This window comes from Eretmochelys imbricata, chromosome 8 (genome assembly GCF_965152235.1).
Source record: "Eretmochelys imbricata isolate rEreImb1 chromosome 8, rEreImb1.hap1, whole genome shotgun sequence".
NCBI classification, from domain to species: domain Eukaryota; kingdom Metazoa; phylum Chordata; order Testudines; family Cheloniidae; genus Eretmochelys; species Eretmochelys imbricata.
The window spans coordinates 52024792-52041934 of NC_135579.1; the positions used below are offsets into that span (position 1 = coordinate 52024792).

The 17143-nt window shown below is 49.4% G+C and overlaps 2 protein-coding genes across 12 annotated transcripts in view; one reads left to right on the plus strand and one right to left on the minus strand.

The window, feature by feature from the left end:
* Positions 1-850: 850 nt before the first annotated feature.
* The window catches only part of TOR3A (torsin family 3 member A), a 64251-nt gene continuing 47958 nt past the window's right edge, over positions 851-17143 (plus strand). For 8 of the 9 annotated variants that reach the window (XR_013346928.1, XR_013346929.1, XR_013346924.1 and 5 more), the window contains exons 1-5: positions 851-1375; positions 2235-2348; positions 3520-3785; positions 4350-4525; positions 6736-6860. Coding sequence is in view for 1 of the 9 variants with exons in the window: in XM_077825118.1 (XP_077681244.1) it covers positions 1141-1375; positions 2235-2348; positions 3520-3785; positions 4350-4525; positions 6736-6860; positions 8242-8492 (1167 nt within the window). In the remaining 8 variants the exon portion in view is untranslated. Of the gene's footprint in view, positions 1376-2234; positions 2349-3519; positions 3786-4349; positions 4526-6735; positions 6861-8241; positions 9789-17143 lie in introns of those variants that run through there. The other variant, XM_077825118.1, reaches the window with a different exon arrangement.
* The window catches only part of ABL2 (ABL proto-oncogene 2, non-receptor tyrosine kinase), a 75133-nt gene continuing 70099 nt past the window's right edge, over positions 12110-17143 (minus strand). For all 3 annotated transcript variants that reach the window (XM_077825114.1, XM_077825115.1, XM_077825117.1), the window contains exon 11: positions 12110-16146. In XM_077825114.1, coding sequence (XP_077681240.1) covers positions 14447-16146 — 1700 coding nt within the window. In that variant the 3' untranslated portion in view covers positions 12110-14446. The remainder of the gene's footprint in view (positions 16147-17143) is intronic.

Genomic DNA, 17143 nt, shown 5'->3' on the forward strand with positions numbered 1-17143 from the left:
CCTCTCCTGGCCCTCACTAAATATAAGTGCTAGTCTCTCACTTCTCACTTGGCCAGCTGTGTCAGGCAGCATTTGGATTTATAAATGATTGGTTGCTATTCACCGACTCAGTCTCCAGGCTGCATTCCTAACTACACCTTGCTTTTCTCCAATATTAAAGTCTTGCTTTATTTGCAATCCTAGAATCTTCTTTCTGTAACAGCGAAGGCCAGGCTAGCCTTCAGAGAGAGGGTTTACTTGATGGGGGCTCTTTCTGCTTGGACCAGCTAAGATTGTATGGGCTGTCTGTCTATTATACTGTATACCACTGCTCTAGAATGTGCTGGGACAGATGCAGCTAGGAAAGAATGAAGGTAACGGGCCCCCTCCTCCCAAAATTCATGTTCCCAGCTGCTGCCAGGATCTGGCCCTATAATTCTGTAAAGCAGCTGTTAAAGCCTCAGGATCTTATTGCAAACCACTAGGATGCCCCGAGGAGTAAGCGCTAAGACTGCAGAGCATCTCTTCTGGGCAGGGGCGCTATGGGCCGGGTAAATTGGACTCGGCTGTCTTAGATCTAGTGTTGCCCTGGGAACCCCACTGTGGCGAAAGGGGGCAGCTTTTCACCCCACCCCACCCCGCGGGGAACCAATGCTAGCCCGAGCAGCAGGGAAGCACAGCGGGGGATACCTCCCGCTGCCCGCATTGTCCCGGCTGGCTGGCCGTCTCTTGGGCTACCCAGCCGCCGTTCCCCTCCCGCGCGGCGAGGTGGAAGCCGCGGCGGCGTTGCCCCGGAGTTTGCAGGAGGGGCCCGGGCCAGCGGGCTGTGAGTGCGGCTTGCACGGGGCTGCAGAGCAGGTGGCCCCGCGGTGCTTATGCGATCGCTGCTGCAATCGGCCGAGCCGCGCTGGCTGCGGACGGGCAGCGGCTGGAGGCCTGGCGGAAGCGCGTGGCAGCGGGTCCCCGCTGGGGCGCTCCCTGGGGGCGGCCCGTGCAAGTCCCCAGAGCTCCCCTCGGCCCCGTGGGCGAGCTGGCCCCGCCCCGTCCCCGGCCTGTCCCCCGGCAGCTCGGATGGCCGGGGGCGGGAAGTGAGCTCAGCGCTGGGCGCGCCCGGGCCGTGACCGGCGCTGGGGGAGTCCGGCTCGCCGCCTCCCTCCGGCCATGGCGCGCTGGGCTGGGCTCCCGCTGCTGCTCTGCTGCCTCGGGCCTCTGCTGTGCGGCGCTGCGGGGCGGAGCCGGGCGCCTCGGGAAGCGGAGCCGGGCGCCGCCGCGCCGAGGCTGCCGCCGGGCAGGGCCGGGAGCGACCTCTCCGGGCAGTACTGGCGGTACCTGGCCTGCCGGCTGTGGCGGGAGGACTGCGAGCAGCCGCAGGAAGAGGGCAGCCGGGAGTCGCAGGGTGAGGAGCTGCCTCGTCTCCCTGCCCTAGATCGGGCAGGCCGCGTGGGGCGTTCAGTGCACGGCCCCTCGCCCTGCCACGGGCCGCAGGGGGGTGGAGCTGCCTGCGGGGCGATCTTTGGGCTAGCGGGATGTCTCTGTCAATGCCGGGGGAGAGAAGGGGCTGCAGGGGAGCTACGTGCCCGGACCCTCCGCTGGCATCAGTCCCATCCCATCACACCCCCTTACAGCAGCTGAGGATCTGGGCCAGGGTCTTTTTATGTTCCCACAGTTAATAAGAGGTGCAGTGATCTGTTGTGCAAATGCCCGTGTCTCCAGGTAGCTGTGCATGTAAGATATAGAGGGACAGGCTTCTTTTGTGTGTGTTTCCTGTTTAATTCCTGTAGCTGTCAGTCACATGTGAGTTTTCATTGCTGTCTTCTGTACCCCTCAGCACAACCAGGGTGCGGACGCCTGAGCCAGGCTGTTAAGTTGGATTCATTTGTATGGGATCTTAGAGGGTTGCATCCAAGCCAAGAGGCATCCCTTGGGGAGGGGTGGTGTCCCCTCTCCAGCAGGATTAACGATTTCCCGGCCTAAATCCCTAGCATAGGGGTGTGTGATGGGGATCGCCATTTTGACCGAGTGTCCTTCCCAGATGTATGTGTGTGTGCCATTTGAGTGACTGCCTGTCTACCCACGTCAGTTCCCCCCCCCCCCCCATTGCTGTGCTGTGGATATGGACATTGGTGCTGTTGATAAGTTGATAGGAGCTCTAGCATGGGTCTGTGGGGAATTCAAGGCTGATAGGGCAAGGTTTATCCTCAGGAGGCAGACAGCCTGCCATACAATTTCCTTTCTCACTGCTGCCTCTTTCCTAGGTTGGAGCTTGCCTCTGGTGGGTCAGGATTATCTGGAGATCCTTTCTAGCTGGTACTGCAGCTTTGGAAAGTGCTGTGAGACAGGAGACTGCAGAATAGCCAACAACATCACAGGTAAAGCCCTTGAGATAGAGAATGGTCCAGAGTTTAAGGTGCTAGTCTGGGACTTAGGAGAGCCAGGTTCAGTTCCCTGCTCTGCTATGACTCCCTGTGTAACCTTGGGCAAGTCTCTGTGCCTCAGTTTTCCATCTGTATAATGGGGATGTCCGTATCGCCTGGCCTTAAGTACATTAAAGTTTATGAGGTGCTCAGATGCAGTGGGAATGGAGGCCAGAGAAGTACCAAAGAGGCAGAATGTGTGTGCGTGTTTCCCTATCAGCTGGAGTGAAATCTCTAATTCCCAGTTCCTAGAACTAGGGGCAAACCTCTGTTAGGTTGTTTTAATTCTTAAATCAAATTTTTGGTCACAAAGAAGTTAAAGAGAAGTAGCAGTTCTTAGCCAGGTGCTGAATTTGCCTCAATGTTCCGTGAGTTTAGACAGTTCCATTTCAGACCATTTTTTATTCCGTGACACACAGACCCTCCTTTACCCCATGACAAAATCTTAGCATCACTATGCAGAGTGCTTTCCAGAGCAGAGACCCTGCCTGTTCCTGCCTGTAGTCTCCTGCACACCCAGAGCACGTGGAAGGGGGAATAAGAACTTGCTCAGAGGGGGCTGCTAAGCCCCATCCCCTTCTCCCGGTCCTGACCTAGAGGGTAGATACTGAGCCCTGTATGCAGTCCATGTAAAAATGTCCTAAGGTGTGACTGGGTCTGGGACTTCGGTAATCAGTGCAAACTGTGATTGATTGATTGATACTTTGTCCTTCTCTAGGGGCTTCCATCTGGGGATCTTAGTGCCTTTTTGCAAATGTTAATGAACTAAATACCCTGTGAAATGGGTAAATACTATCCCCGTTTTCCAGAGGGGGAAAAGAGAGGATAAGTGGCTTGCCTGGGTCCATGGCAAAGCTGTGAATAGAGCCCAAGAATCCCGATTTCCACTACTGTGATCAGATCACTCAAAATGCTGCTTTCCAATCTAGCTCTGCATTTGTAATACCACGGCACAGGGACCCCTTGAACAGGCATACCTTCCAGCAACGCAAGGCAGAATGCCTCATGCTCTGATGGGCTCAACTCAGAACAAAATTGCTGCCAAACGTCCTCCCTGCTTGTTCCTACCCATAAGTGATAGCAGACAGGTTTGGGTGTAAGATCAGTGTTTCCTTTCGTTCTGCAGGGTTAGAGTTGGACTTGAGCAGGAGGCTACATGGGCAGCACTTGGCAAAGGACGTCATTCTGAGAGCAATGCAAGGCTTCCTGGAGACCACACAGCCGGAGAAGGCTCTGGCTCTGTCGTTCCATGGCTGGTCTGGCACTGGGAAAAACTTTGTGGCCCGGATGATCGCTGATCACTTGTACCGAGACGGGCTGAAAAGCGAGTGTGTTAAAGTCTTTATATCGCTCTTTCACTTCCCACATCCCAAATATGTGGACTTGTACAAGGTGCGAAAACTCCAGTGTTACCAGCCACAATGGTGCTGGTAGTAGTATGGGTAACTCAGTCCTAGCCTCTTCAATCCAGTCAAAGGGCCGTTTCTGAATATGTAACTATCTCAGACACCGCTGTTAATAGAGGATAGAGCAGGAGCACAGGCTGTTGGACAAGCCCTGTAACAATGTACAAAGTATCAAGTACAAAGTTCCAACCCTTCCCAGCAGGGGCCACCGGCTGTGGGAGAGCCCAATGCCACTCCAATACTGGCCCCTCCCAGAAGGCCAGTATGAAAACTGGTGTGTAATGATTAGTTGTTGGTGAGCTCTCAGCTGCTGGGGCCATTGCAGGGAATGGTGCAGGAGCACTTGCAGTAGAGGAGCTCCCAACCTTTCCCAGTGGGAGTCATGATAGAGAATGGAGCAGCGGGTTGGGTGCTGGCTGTGAGGGAGCTCAGTCTTCCTTGGTAGCTGTGTCTGTGTGAAGGATGCAGTAGTGCTGGTGGTGAACACCAGGTGATCTACCCACAGGCTTCTCTACTTGCCAGTTCACACTCTTTTCCTACTGCCATGCAGGTTCAGCTGAAGAAGCAGATAAGCGAGACAGTGCAGCTCTGCAAGCAGTCATTGTTCATCTTCGATGAGACAGAGAAGCTTCACTCTGGCCTGCTGGATGCCATCAAACCCTATGTGGATCACTATGACAGCATTAATGAGGTGGATTACAGGAGATCCATTTTCCTCTTCCTCAGGTGACTACCAAGGACCTTAGGGAGAAGGGGCTGGCTTGCAGGGAAGGATCTGCTTTCGGATTCTTGATGACCCATCCTTGATGACCAAGGTTCTTGATGACCCATATTAAAGTTCCGTGATCTGGGAGATTGAGGTGTGGGACGGAGCTGCCCTTGGAAGGCACAGGAATTGAAGGGAAAGTAGTTCTCTGGATTCTCCTTGTGTGATGACCTCAAAGCCCCCTCACTACAGTTGCTCACCCATGACTCATGATGGCTGAATGTAACTGTCTCTCCAGAGACCATCAGTGTAGCTCCTTAGCCGCCATGTGCTGCTGACTGTGAGGCTGAATGTCTGCAACCCCCAGGAGTTGAACCCTGGATCCGGCACTGTATTAGTAGCACCATGCCAGTGAGCTATATCTTAGGAATCAAACTGTTGCCCCACTCAGATGGTGTAGCCCAGAAATCTGGGCAAGCATTGCACAGTTAATAGAGAAGTGATGAGAGATGTTTACCTTCCACTTGAGCATCTGCTGCTGGCCACTGATGGAGGCTGGATATACTAAACTAGGCCATTAGTCTGCTGTGGTACGGCAGGTCCCATGAGCTCTACTTGATTCTGATGTTTATAGGCCTGGGCTTTTCTCTCCACCTGATCCCAGCTGGGTTTATCTGCTCATGACCTGGCCTGGCATTTTCAGAACTCTCCTCCCTCCCCATGAATAGGCCTCCGAACCCTTGATCAGTCTGTTTGCGGAGAGGAAACTGGAACCTAGCCCAAGGATGGAGGGGCTACCTTGCGCTTGTGGTCATGTACTGTTGGCCACTCTCCCTGCCACGCTGAGGGGAACCTTGAACAACATGTGATCCTAAGTGCTGTGGGAAGGGGGGCAGCAGGGCCCCTCTGTGACGCTGCCATCTGGAAAGGCAGGCTCTCCTCTGGGCTGTGCATGCAGAAACACTGGCTTTGCAGGTCTGTCATTTAGAAACCAGACTGCTCTTGGAGATGTCATTGGAACCTTTGCCACACTGGGTCCTCCCCTTATGGGGATGGCTGTGTCTCTGTGAAGCAGAAGGAGTTTCTTTCCTGTTGACTCCAGTGGAAAGGTGGGAGCTGCAGCTTCAACTAAAATTTGAAGGGGATCTGGGGTAGCAGGAGTAGGTTGTTCAGAACTAACAGCTGGGCAATGGGGTGGGGGAGGAAGACTTTTAGTCTCATCCTTCCCCCCCCACTCCCATCCTGACTACGAGTTTGTCCCCTCCATCATCAGAGATGGCTCAAGAACCCCCTGGAGAAGGGAGGGGGGAGTTTCAGTGTGTCCACCAGTCCTACTCTTTTTTCGGTCTTCCTCCCCAATTCCTAACCCCTTTGTACAGGCTAAGTGCTTGGGAGGGGCCCAAGGAGCTTTTGTCCTGGGCGCTCTGCCAAGTGACCATCACACACCCCCACCCCCCTCCCACACACACACATTCCCCACACACACCTTAAGGTGGGGACGGGGGGCTGACACCACACTAGCTGGTGCAACTCCCTCACCAGGGCTGATGCTGTTTCCAGGCCATTCTGACTGGGATAATTTTGTCTGAGGTTTGGAAGCTTCAGTGCCCGCCTTCCCCCTTTCAATGCACATGTGCGCTTAGAGAAACAAGCGTTTTAAAAAGTGGCCCCAATGTGTGAGTTCCAGCTGCCCTTCCCCTTACAAAGCACTAGTCAGTCAGGCAAGGACCCCAGTGTGGGTTCTCTGCCACCTTCATGATCTTCCGGCTCCACTTTGTGTGGAAGAAAAAGTGCTGTCTGGACCATTGCTTCTAGCAGGACTCATGCCAGTTTCCCTGCCCTTTGCTAACTTGTCTGCAACTGCGGGCTTCTCTGCAGAAGGGGCTCGGAGATAAAGGGGCTGTAGTCAATATGTTCTGTACTCTTGGTTCAGTGTGTGTAATAATCTGGGAGGGTGGGGCCTATCCCTAAGAATCAGGGCTGGGGAATGGAAACAGCTGATCTGGTGAAAAAGTGTTCAGTTCTCTTTGCAGAGGGGAGAGAAAGCAAATCCCTCTCTAGGGCCAGTGGAAAGGCAGAGCTTTGGCGTGGGGCTACATGAATCCTTATGCTACCAGCGTCTCCGAGGCCTGGACCTGAGTGCTGTTAGTGGTTTGTGATGTATGATTTTGTGAGGAATAAACATTAGGATTATTCCAGATAAAGCATTTAACTTCCATTTCCTTCCTAGTAACATTGGTGGGAACATTATCAACCAGGTGACCCTGGACTTCTGGCGAGCTGGACGGGCCAGGGAGGAGATCACCATGGAATACTTGGAGCAGCACCTGCGCATGGAGCTGCTTGAGTCCACAGGTAACTGAGCTAATCGATACAAGTCTGCACTGGAGTTCTGCAGTCCGCTGCCCCTTCCCATGTCTTTCTGCTCCCTGCCAGCTCCACCCAGGGGACTCATTGTTTTGATTGGCTCTTTCATGGTCCCTCAAAGATTACTGAACACCCACCCCCCCCAAAATCTATCTTCACTACATCCCTGGGGAGGTAGGTCAGTGACTTGCTTCACAGTCACGGTGGCAAAGCTGTGGTTTGAACCTAGATATCTTGCGAGAGACCAGTGCCTTAGCCTCTTCTATCTGAGCTACAGCCCCTATTATCACTTATCTGGTACTTCTACTTCACTCCCTTTTAACCAATGTCTCCGCAGCTTAGCCTTAGCCCATGCTATGCTGGCATATCCCAACCAGGTGCCCACAGGATCCTCTTCCTCTTTCACTCTCAAATCCCTACTGATAAGTAATGCCCTGTTGGCTAGCTGGTCTTAAGAGTGGGTGTGCTGACCACTTCCCTAAAACATCATTGATTGCTGTTGGTGGTATCACTAGATGGTTTCAGACATAGTCCCAGAGGTAAAAGTATGTGTCATGTGTGCAATCTATAAATACCTGTCAGATTTCCTAAAAAACGGGATGAGATATGGGGCAGATGGAGCCTCACGATTGTGTGGGCACTTCATTAGTCAAGGTGACTATAGCCACCCTACTCAGGACATGGTGCTGGAGATGGCTCTGCTCAGCACCCAGACCCCACTGCTCAGAGTGAAGAGAGGCCCTGTCTTGAGCCCAGCTACCTGGAGACCAGGACATGCGGGGGCAGTACCAGACCCCCCCCCCCCCCCCCCGCACTCCTTCTGGCCGACTTCTCCATTTGGGTCTCTGTAGTGGCATGCAACTCTGACATCATCATGCAGCAACAGCACCAGGAGTGGCACATGGACTGTGGAGCCACATAATTTCTCATGCAGAAGAGTGAATGTGGCTTCCTACCCGGGGAGTGTTTCATGATTTCTGTGTGTAATTGAAACCAAGAACCTCCCCAACCCCCCCCATTCCTCAAGCTGCTTCTGCATGTGTTAAGGTGCCTCTCTCCCCTGCCCCCCCGCTTGCTGTTGCATGGTTGGGTGAGTAGTGTCAGAGACTCCCTTTTTTCAGGACTGAAGGACCTTTTGTTTCGAAAGAGACGCCTTAACTCCAAGGCAGAAGAACCAGATAAATGATTAGCCAAGGCCCCTTCTCAGACAATATTTTCAGTGTTGAACCGGCTTCTCCAGGCAAACTGCACTGTTCTTTTAACATTTGTGCTGGCTGAGATTGATGGAGATCTAGGAGCATGGAAGACACACATGGTTCTGTTACAAGCTATGCGTTGAGTGCCCGTGTTGCTCTGGTTTTCATTGCAGATGGTGGCTTTGCCCACAGCCACCTCCTTGAAGAGAACCTCATTGACTTCTTTGTGCCATTCCTGCCCCTGGAGAATCACCATGTGAAGCTGTGTGTTCGGGATGCTTTTCTGGCCCGCAGCCTTCCATACACTGAGGAGGTGCTGGACGAGGTGGTCAGGATGATGGTATTTCTCCCCAAAGAGGAGAAGCTTTTCTCTGCACAAGGTTGTAAATCCGTGGCTCACCGCATCAACTATTTCCTACCCTGACTGTGAGGGGGAACTGTACCAGTGACCAGCATGGCTGCTTGCTGCACGGAGAGACCTGCTCCTCTCGCATGAGCAGATTGAAAATTTACCCACTTGCACAGTGATGGGAACTTTTGAAGTCCCTCAAAACTTGAGAGAGGCCTCCAAGGGTTACTCTCATTGTCATACTTGTATGGCACCTGTGTAGCCTTGAGCTGGTAGAAGGCTGGGCTGGCTGTACCTTTCTTGCCCACTCAAAGGCCCATCTCTTAGCAGTTAGCTTAGAGCAGAAGAAATGATTAGCTGTTGGTAAATGAAGAATTCTGGCTGGCAAATAGTGGTCTACTTCACACAAGCAGAGTTGGTCTGGGACCTTGGTTTATTGTGGTGTGGGAGGTCTTGGGATTGCTTAGTACCTTCAGTTGGAAAGTCTGAAGAGGTCATAGAAGTCACTTCCTTGCTTCCTTTCCTCTGGGCCTCTCCTCCCATGCATCATTTCCAGCACCTGCAAAGTAAAATCAGTGCACTGGCTGTTAGTGATGGAGAAAAACCTAAACTTGGCTATGGAGCAGAGTGAGAATGTGTGTCCTAGGAACCTTCTTACCAAGCCATCTGTTGTTAACCAGCTATTGGAGAGGATGCCCAGGAGCCTGCACAGATGATGGTACACACAGCTTGAATAGAGACTAGGACTAAGATTCACATCTGCAGCCTCTACCTACTGTGGGCATTCCAGATGTATAACACTGAACTTGCTCTTTGGTGACATTCTCTCATATGGAGTCTTCTATGGAAAAATGGTTCCTGACAATTTGTTTAATATAAAGATTAAAAAAACCTTATTTTTTTATGTCTAAAGTGAACATCTCTTCAGAACATGCCAACCCTCCCCCTGTCCCCTACTAGACAGCAAGGTACCAGTGTGTCTGTAATGCTGAGGGAGAGTCTGAATATGTCTCCAGTACAGCCCAGAAATTCTGTCATGGATAGCATTTGGTGATATGAGCCAGCATCTTCCCCTTACTGAGGCAGCTCCTGCTGTGCACACTCCTCATGCCCAGCTTCCTCAGCATTCATTTCAGGGAGCTCCCAATTGCAGCCTCTTGATTGCGCTGATAAATCAAGAGGACCAGAGTACAGGGGGGCAGACTGTCCTTGTCTTCAGCAGAGGTTGGAGAGTAGTGGCTGTGAAGAAGAACTCTGCCATTTGATTACTGTTACACATTCTGGCTTTTGGCCAGATATAGTAGTATTACAAGAGGGACTGTTTGCTGTCAGGGTACCTGCCAAATGATTAAAAAAAAAAAAAAAAAAAAAGTCAGCCCTAAAATCTCAATAACAATCACTTACTCCATGGGCTGTAGGTCAAAAAAGTGAAGAGGAGGTGGAGGACACCGTGAGGACAGTTGCCTGGACATTGTACATGTGGCTCTTTGATCTATTTAAACCAGGGATCTCAAACTCAAATCAGCAGGAGGGCCACGTCACTGACACCGTGCTGCCCCCACTCTCTGCCATGGCTCCCTCCTGGAAAGCTGGAAGTGCATGGAGATAGGCAGAGGAGTGGTAGGTAAGGGGAAATAACTCGGGGGGGGGGGCATAGGGAGCTTGGCAAGCTGCAGCAAATAACTGTGCAGGCCACATGCCTTAAACTGTACCAATAGTTAGTCCGCCTATGCACTCACTTTGGAAAAAGTCTGTAAAAGTTTTTGTGTAATTGCCATTGAAGTGGATTTTCAGCTAGTATTCCTACCTGGCACACTGGCTTCTAGTTACTGGTAAGTGACCATGCATGGCTATGAAGCTAAATGGGCCACGTGGTTCCTTACTGTTTTTCTTTTGGGTGAGTGATATATATATTTATTGAGCCTGTTGGAGCAGAAAGGGAAAATATGGTGAAAGTTGGTCTGCGCGGGTTGTTACTGTGTCAAAACAGTATAGCATTCTCTCGTCCTTCCCAGCTACACCTCACCAGTACACTTTTGTAATTAACTGTAAACTAAGGCTTTAGAAGTTAAAAGTTTCAATCCTGCCCCTCTTTGGCCTGTGGAATAGAAGGGTCAATGCTGCTAATCATCCTCCAGTGTCTTAGTGGTCAGGTATCAGAGGAAGAGTTAGTCACAGCAGTTTTTTCTTCTGTAAAATGGGTACCAAGAGTACTTGCACAAACTCTACTTGACCACATACATCTCCCTACTTGATTTCACTTCATAGAATAGCAGGGTTGGAAGGGACCTCAGGAGGTCATCTAGTCCAACCCCCTGCTCAAAGCAGGACCAATCCCCAATTAAATCATCCCAGCCAGGGCTTTGTCAAGCCTGACCTTAAAAACTTCTAAGGAAGGAGATTCTACCACCCCCCTAGGTAATGCATTCCAGTGTTTCACCACCCTCCTACTGAAAAAGTTTTTCCTAATATCCAACCTAAACCTCCCCCCTGCAACTTGAGACCATTACTCCTTGTCCTGTCCTCTTCTACCACTGAATAGTCTAGAACCCTCCTCTCTGGAACCACCTCTCAGGTAGTTGAAAGCAGCTATCAAATCCCCCCTCATTCTCCTCTTTTGCAGACTAAACAATCCCAGTTCCCTCATGTGTTCCAGACCCCTAATCATTTTTGTTGCCCTTTGCTGGACTCTCTCCAGTTTATTCACATCCTTCTTGTAGTGTGGGGCCCAAAACTGGACACACTACTCCAGATAAGGCCTCACCAATGTCAAATAGAGGGGAACGATCACATCCCTCGATCTGCTGGCTATGCCCCTACTTATACATCCCAAAATGCCATTGGCTTTCTTGGCAACAAGGGCACACAGCTGACTCATTTCCAGCTTCTCATCCACTCACCCCTAGGTCCATTTCCGCAGAACTGCTGCGTAGCCATTCGGTCCCTAGTCTGTAATGGTGCATTGGGTTCTTCTGTCCTAAGTGCAGGACCCTGCACTTATCCTTGTTGAACCTCATCAGATTTCTTTTGGCCCAATCCTCCAATTTGTCTAGGTCCCTCTGTATCCTAGTCCTGCCCTCCAGCATATCTACCACTCCTCCCAGTTTAGTATCTAGTACTTCAGCGTACCTAAGACTTCAAGAATTACCACCCAAAAGAATAAACCCCATAAAAGCATCAAATCATTTGTTGGTCATGAATTAAGACCAAAAGAAAGCCAGCTCCTCTTCATCAAAGCTTCCTGTTTTTCTCATCTAGGTTAAATTCACATGAAAGGGGAAAACGTAAGTGGTTTAGATTCAGCTGTAGTATGGCAAAAGCTGAGATGCTCCCTCTTGCTAAAAGCAGACGGGGGTGCGGGGGGAAGGTTTTAGTAACTAGTACAGCAGTTACAGAAAAGTTGGAAAAAACAATGAGACAAATCCTTGCACTCAGAGTGGCTGAAAGGAATTTGCATATTGTAGAGAAATAAGCATGTGTGATTATGCAACTCACTCACTTCCAGGTACTGTGATGGTTTGTGCCTAATTACACAGCAACCCTGCAGTCTGGCTGGAACAATTCCATTTCAGTGGGATTAATAAAATATTGGGGTTCTTTGCAAACCTGCTCACTTAAATGTTTCTATTTTTTACATTTGCAGAGATTTTACCTTAGAACCAGGCCAGTTGAATAAAAGCACTCCAATAAGAGCACCAGGTATTCAAGTTTATTTGCCAATAAAATATTGCAACTTTTATTTAAAACAAAATGCAAATTGGCAAAACTTGTGGAACGACAGGCAAAACCTTATTTACATCAAGTTTAACACTGTTTGCAGTTCACAGTCAGACAATAGAGTGAGAATTAAATTAGAAAAACAATCAAAAATATATTACAATAACAATTATTAAACAAAACAATTGACAACACTGGTAGTGTGATTGGTGATTAAGGTGTTTTTAGTTTAATCCAATATTGTCCTCAATGAATTCACTACGGATACAAACTGTGTGCTGAGCTGATCACAATCTTTAACCCCTGTGCACAACACACACATTGGAAGAGTGACCCTTTGGTATAGACATGTAATTTTAGAGAGAGAAATAAATCAGGTGTTCAGTCATCTATAATTTGCTACCAATATGGAATAGGCTAAAGATCTGTTTCTATCCTCCAGCTCCACTGACCATCCATGCAAAAATCCACCTGCATTAGGTACTGGAAAGCGTGCTGCGCACACACACAATAAAGGAGGAGGTTTCTCAGCATGCTCTAGTCACTCTTCTCCATTTGTGGCAGACTCTGGAAGTGGTGTATTGTACATTTAAAACAAAGTGGTGATTACCAGCCTGTCACTTGCACTTGTGAAAAAGTGAAACCCACCACTTGCCAGAGCAGCCATAACCCTAGAGAGGGACAGGGGATACTGTATTGGAGACATCCTGCAGTAGTGCTTTGGTCACACATGGTCTCCTTTTAAGTGACAGCACAAATAGCAGGCAAGGCCTTTTTCCACACACACACTGGGCCCAATTTTGAAGCTCTTACTCAGGGCAAGCTCCCAAGGGCTTAAATGGGAGGCTGGATAAAACAGTAAGAAGCTCAGGATATGGCCCATGGCAATTACTGATCCCAGTCACCTTGTAACCCCCACTAGACAGCAGCTTTTTAATCCACTATAGAACTGATGAATAGCAACACAAACACTGGTACTCTGTAAAACTAAGCAGTTGTGTCATCATCACAGCCTGCTGTGCTAGAGTAGGAAGAACTGTCTGTTCCACAGCACAAAATGCTGTCAGAGATCTAGCATTCTTTAAAAAGGTTGTGGAGACCATCTGGCATAGCTTACATATATATTCAGCCTCGTGGCTTGGAAAGGGAAGGGCTTGCTGTGGAAAGCTAATGCTATGCTGGGGGTCAGACACGCTGAGAAGGCTGTTACAGTGGGACCAGTAAGGCTATATTGCTGGTTCCCAAGATGGCTGTACTAGTGTCAGCACTTTCAGTGCTACCAAGGAATGTAGAGAGCAGTGAAATTCTGCATTGACAGGAGGAAGTGCCTTGCCAACTGTGCATCTCCAGGTGACCACACAGAAGAAGGAACCAACATTGTACCAAAGTTAAAAACAATCTACAGTTTATCAACAGACACTCGTAAGTTGTGCAACAGCCTCAAACTACTCACAAGTGACCAGCTGTCAGGTAGCACCCATGCTAGACTACCAGAAATGGTTAGAGTCAACCAAAGTGAAGATTGTGTGTTTGTTTTGGGGGGTGGGGGGTGGGCAGGGTAGGTAATCAGTGGCAAATCTGCCCAGCATGCCTGATGCTTCAAATATAAATGTGTAATGGCATGAAGTGGGTGGGAGGGAAAGGGGTTAGTTTAATATATTAACTCATTTTGCAGTTCTTACTACAGCAGCAACAGTACTGTGGAAGTATGCCACCGGGGCTAGTGCATCCACTTCCAGCAGCTCTGAACACCGTCAGTGCGTTACATCTCTTTCCCCACACAGACTCCCCCCACCTTTGGGACCACTCAGGCTCAGAATTCTCAGCATTAGGTACCAACCATGCCCTACTGCTTTTCCCTTGTGATCTCTGGAGGCCAAAATATGCATTAGTGCAGAAAGGGGAGATCTGTATAGCCAACTGGCCATGCAGTCACTCCAGGACTCTGGACAGCACATGGAAACCACCCCTACCAAAACAAGAACCCACCATCCATTTTCCTGCCTCTTACAGGCAGGAGCAAGGAACTTCTCTCACTTGTGGACACAAGTAGATCAGATTTGCTGATTAGGGAAAATTCTTAACATTCTGCCCTTTCAGCTTCAATCTCTCACACACACCCCTTCCTCCAGTGTCTCCTCCCTCCCTCCCTCCCCCTATTTTTGAGATGAAACTGTAAACGTGAGAACTCAGTGATCTGAGGTACTTCACAAAAACTCACTCAAGTATCAGTCTTTCCTTCTGAAAGCATCAATACAGGAACAGAGTTTCCCCTCCATGTGTAATTTTTCCTTTACCCAGACTGACAGTAGCTACCTTTGAACCACATCACTGATTTCTTGGACACATGACAATAAGTTATTAAGGACGGGGTTTGCTCCGGGCACACTAGCAGCTGTTGAGGACACCTGCAGTTCCTGCAGGCTGAGTTCCAGTTTGCTCACGGCTTCCCGGAAGGCAAATTTGTTGCGTGTTTGTGGGATGCAATCCACATAGCCTGAGCAATAATCCAACAGCTGGTGCCCTGTATCCACCAGCTGGCTGTTTGGCATTGGCTCAGCAATGGCACTCGAGAGGAGGTCTGCACACTCCAGCAGCGCCTCTTTGCTGATTTTGTCCGCTGAGATTTTCTCAGCTGCCTGTTTGGTCTTTCTTAATGCCACTTTAGCACCTGCCGTGCCATTGGCCATTTTCGCTGGTGAGGTGGAAGATGATGACAGAGGCACTTGAGGGGGAGGCATCATGGGCCTCCCAGCTTTTCCACCACCATGTGCCACCACTGCCTTTTTACCACCTTCACTTGTTTCCAGTCCATGATGTGCTGCTGTGGTGTTGCTCAACTCTTCTGCTGTGTCTGAGCAAGCGGGCGGCTGCTGCAGGAGCCTCATCACTGGCGGTGGAGGTGGGGCACACTTTGGTTTTACCCGTCTGGGCCGGTCCCTGTCGCTGGAAGATGTGACCTGATGCTCAGATAAGAGCTTAAATTTATTACCCTGAGAGTCTGTGCCAATAAGCTGCACGTCTGCTGGAGTATGTTTTAGAGTGGGTGAGATTAGGACTGGCACTTTGTGGTTATGAGTGGTTGGAAGTATTGCTGCAGCCTTTGCTGGAGAAGACCATCCTGGTCTCTCTCCATCTTCTAGGGCCCCTTGCCGTGTACCACTGTTTTTTTCTTTGCTTTTAGGGGTTGTTGTTGCCAGACCTGGACAGTCCTTCTCTGCAACAGCTGAATCCCCTGAAGAGGTTCTGACTGGAAGAGCGGTGGCACCTCTTGGCAAGAGTTTGGCTTTCGGTCTCTCTCTGGTCAGAGCAGGGCCTTCTTCAAGCCTTTTGGGAAGCAGGTCAGTGGATCTACCTATGCTCTCCTCTGGCTGAGAGGAGGTGGACACTGTCCTTTCCAGCTGGATTTTTGACCTCTGGCAATTTCTAGGAAGAGTCATTGCCATCCTATCCTGCTCTGGAGGCCCCGAAGACATGGAAGATGTAGAGTTTGACCTTGGAAAAGGCTTTGAAGCGTCTTCCCCACCGGTAGGTTTCCCTGCTCGTAAACCCAGTGTCTTTTTAATCAGGCGTGGTGTAAAGAAACCTGTGATGCCTGACCACCCACCACCAGTACTTGCACTCCCACCACTGTTGGTACCACCGTCATCATTGTAGAAGTTCCTCTGTGCAAAGCCCCCACTGTAGCACTTGGCTGGCGCCAGGCTTGCATCCTGCTGGGTGGGAGTAAAAGAAAATCCATCAACATGCTGTAAGGAAGCAACAGATGAAAAGTTACCCGTGAGCTCATATTTCTTGTGGGGCTGATTCTCCATTTCACGGAAGGAACTGCTACGCTTTGGAGGTGTGGGGGCATTCCTCTTCTTCATAAAGGAGCTGAAAAAGCCACCCTTTCTGTCCCTGGTGAAAGTGGTCTCTTTGGCATCTTCCAAGAGGCCGCTAGGGGACTTGTCCCTTTGCTTGCGAGGCAGTGCTGGAGATCCACTTGTTGGCTGTGTGCTTCTGATAAACCCTAGAGAGAAGAAACAGATGTGAATAAAGAATTGATGAAAACTCTAACTCACCCTGCAAGTTGGTTGAACAGCCCTGGAACATTTAGATGTTCCAAATCTGCAGTGCTCTCTTCTGAAAAAAATATAACTTTGTGCCCATCTGGTGTTCTTTAGCAAATGATTTAACACACAAAAATAAGTCGAGAAATTCACTTAACAGAATATCTAGGAGAAAATTGATGAATCTGCTCTTGTCTTCTACTTTCTTGCTATTTCTTTTCCTTTCCCTGTGCCTATTCTCTCTTCCTTCCTTAACTGCTTAAAATGTTTTGGTATTTTACTGTTTGATACAGGACTTCACATATAAAACTGACAAAGCACAGCAAGAGATTTTTCTTTCATACAGCAATAAAAGTGAAATTAAAAGGAAAAAAAGTTGAATTTACCAAATTAAAACAGACTACAGCCAGTCCCCGTGGCATAGCTGATTAAATGCCCTAGTATGTCATGACACCAAGCTTTGAGTCAGGCAGAGGTCACAAGTGAAATAAGCCAGAGGAATTCTGTAGCTAGTTCCTGGGCATATGTCCTCACCTGAAAGGCTGCTTCACAACATGAAAAAATTACTGAACTCTGTTTTTGAGTCCTAGAATGAGGCAGGAAAGCTTGCACAGCACCTGCCCAAACCAGACCTGCTTTTAATTGGTGCAAGAAATCCCTTCATTTGCTTAGCAATAAAACAAGCAATTTCTGCACACATAACCATGAGAAAAAGCCCCAAACTTGTTCTGTACCATTTCATACTTCTGAAGAAAAGAGCCATGCTGCTTTTCTCCATATTGGAATCCTCCTGTTTCTCAGCACTTTCAGCTTTCCCAAGAAATCAAGTGTTCCCACAATCTGATCATTCCACTTCACTACTCCAGGAACAGTAACACAGCCAAGATTTACAGGCCCTGTACATGCTCATGGCTGTATTACTTTTTCCTTTCCTACCTTAACTTGACAGTGCACAGC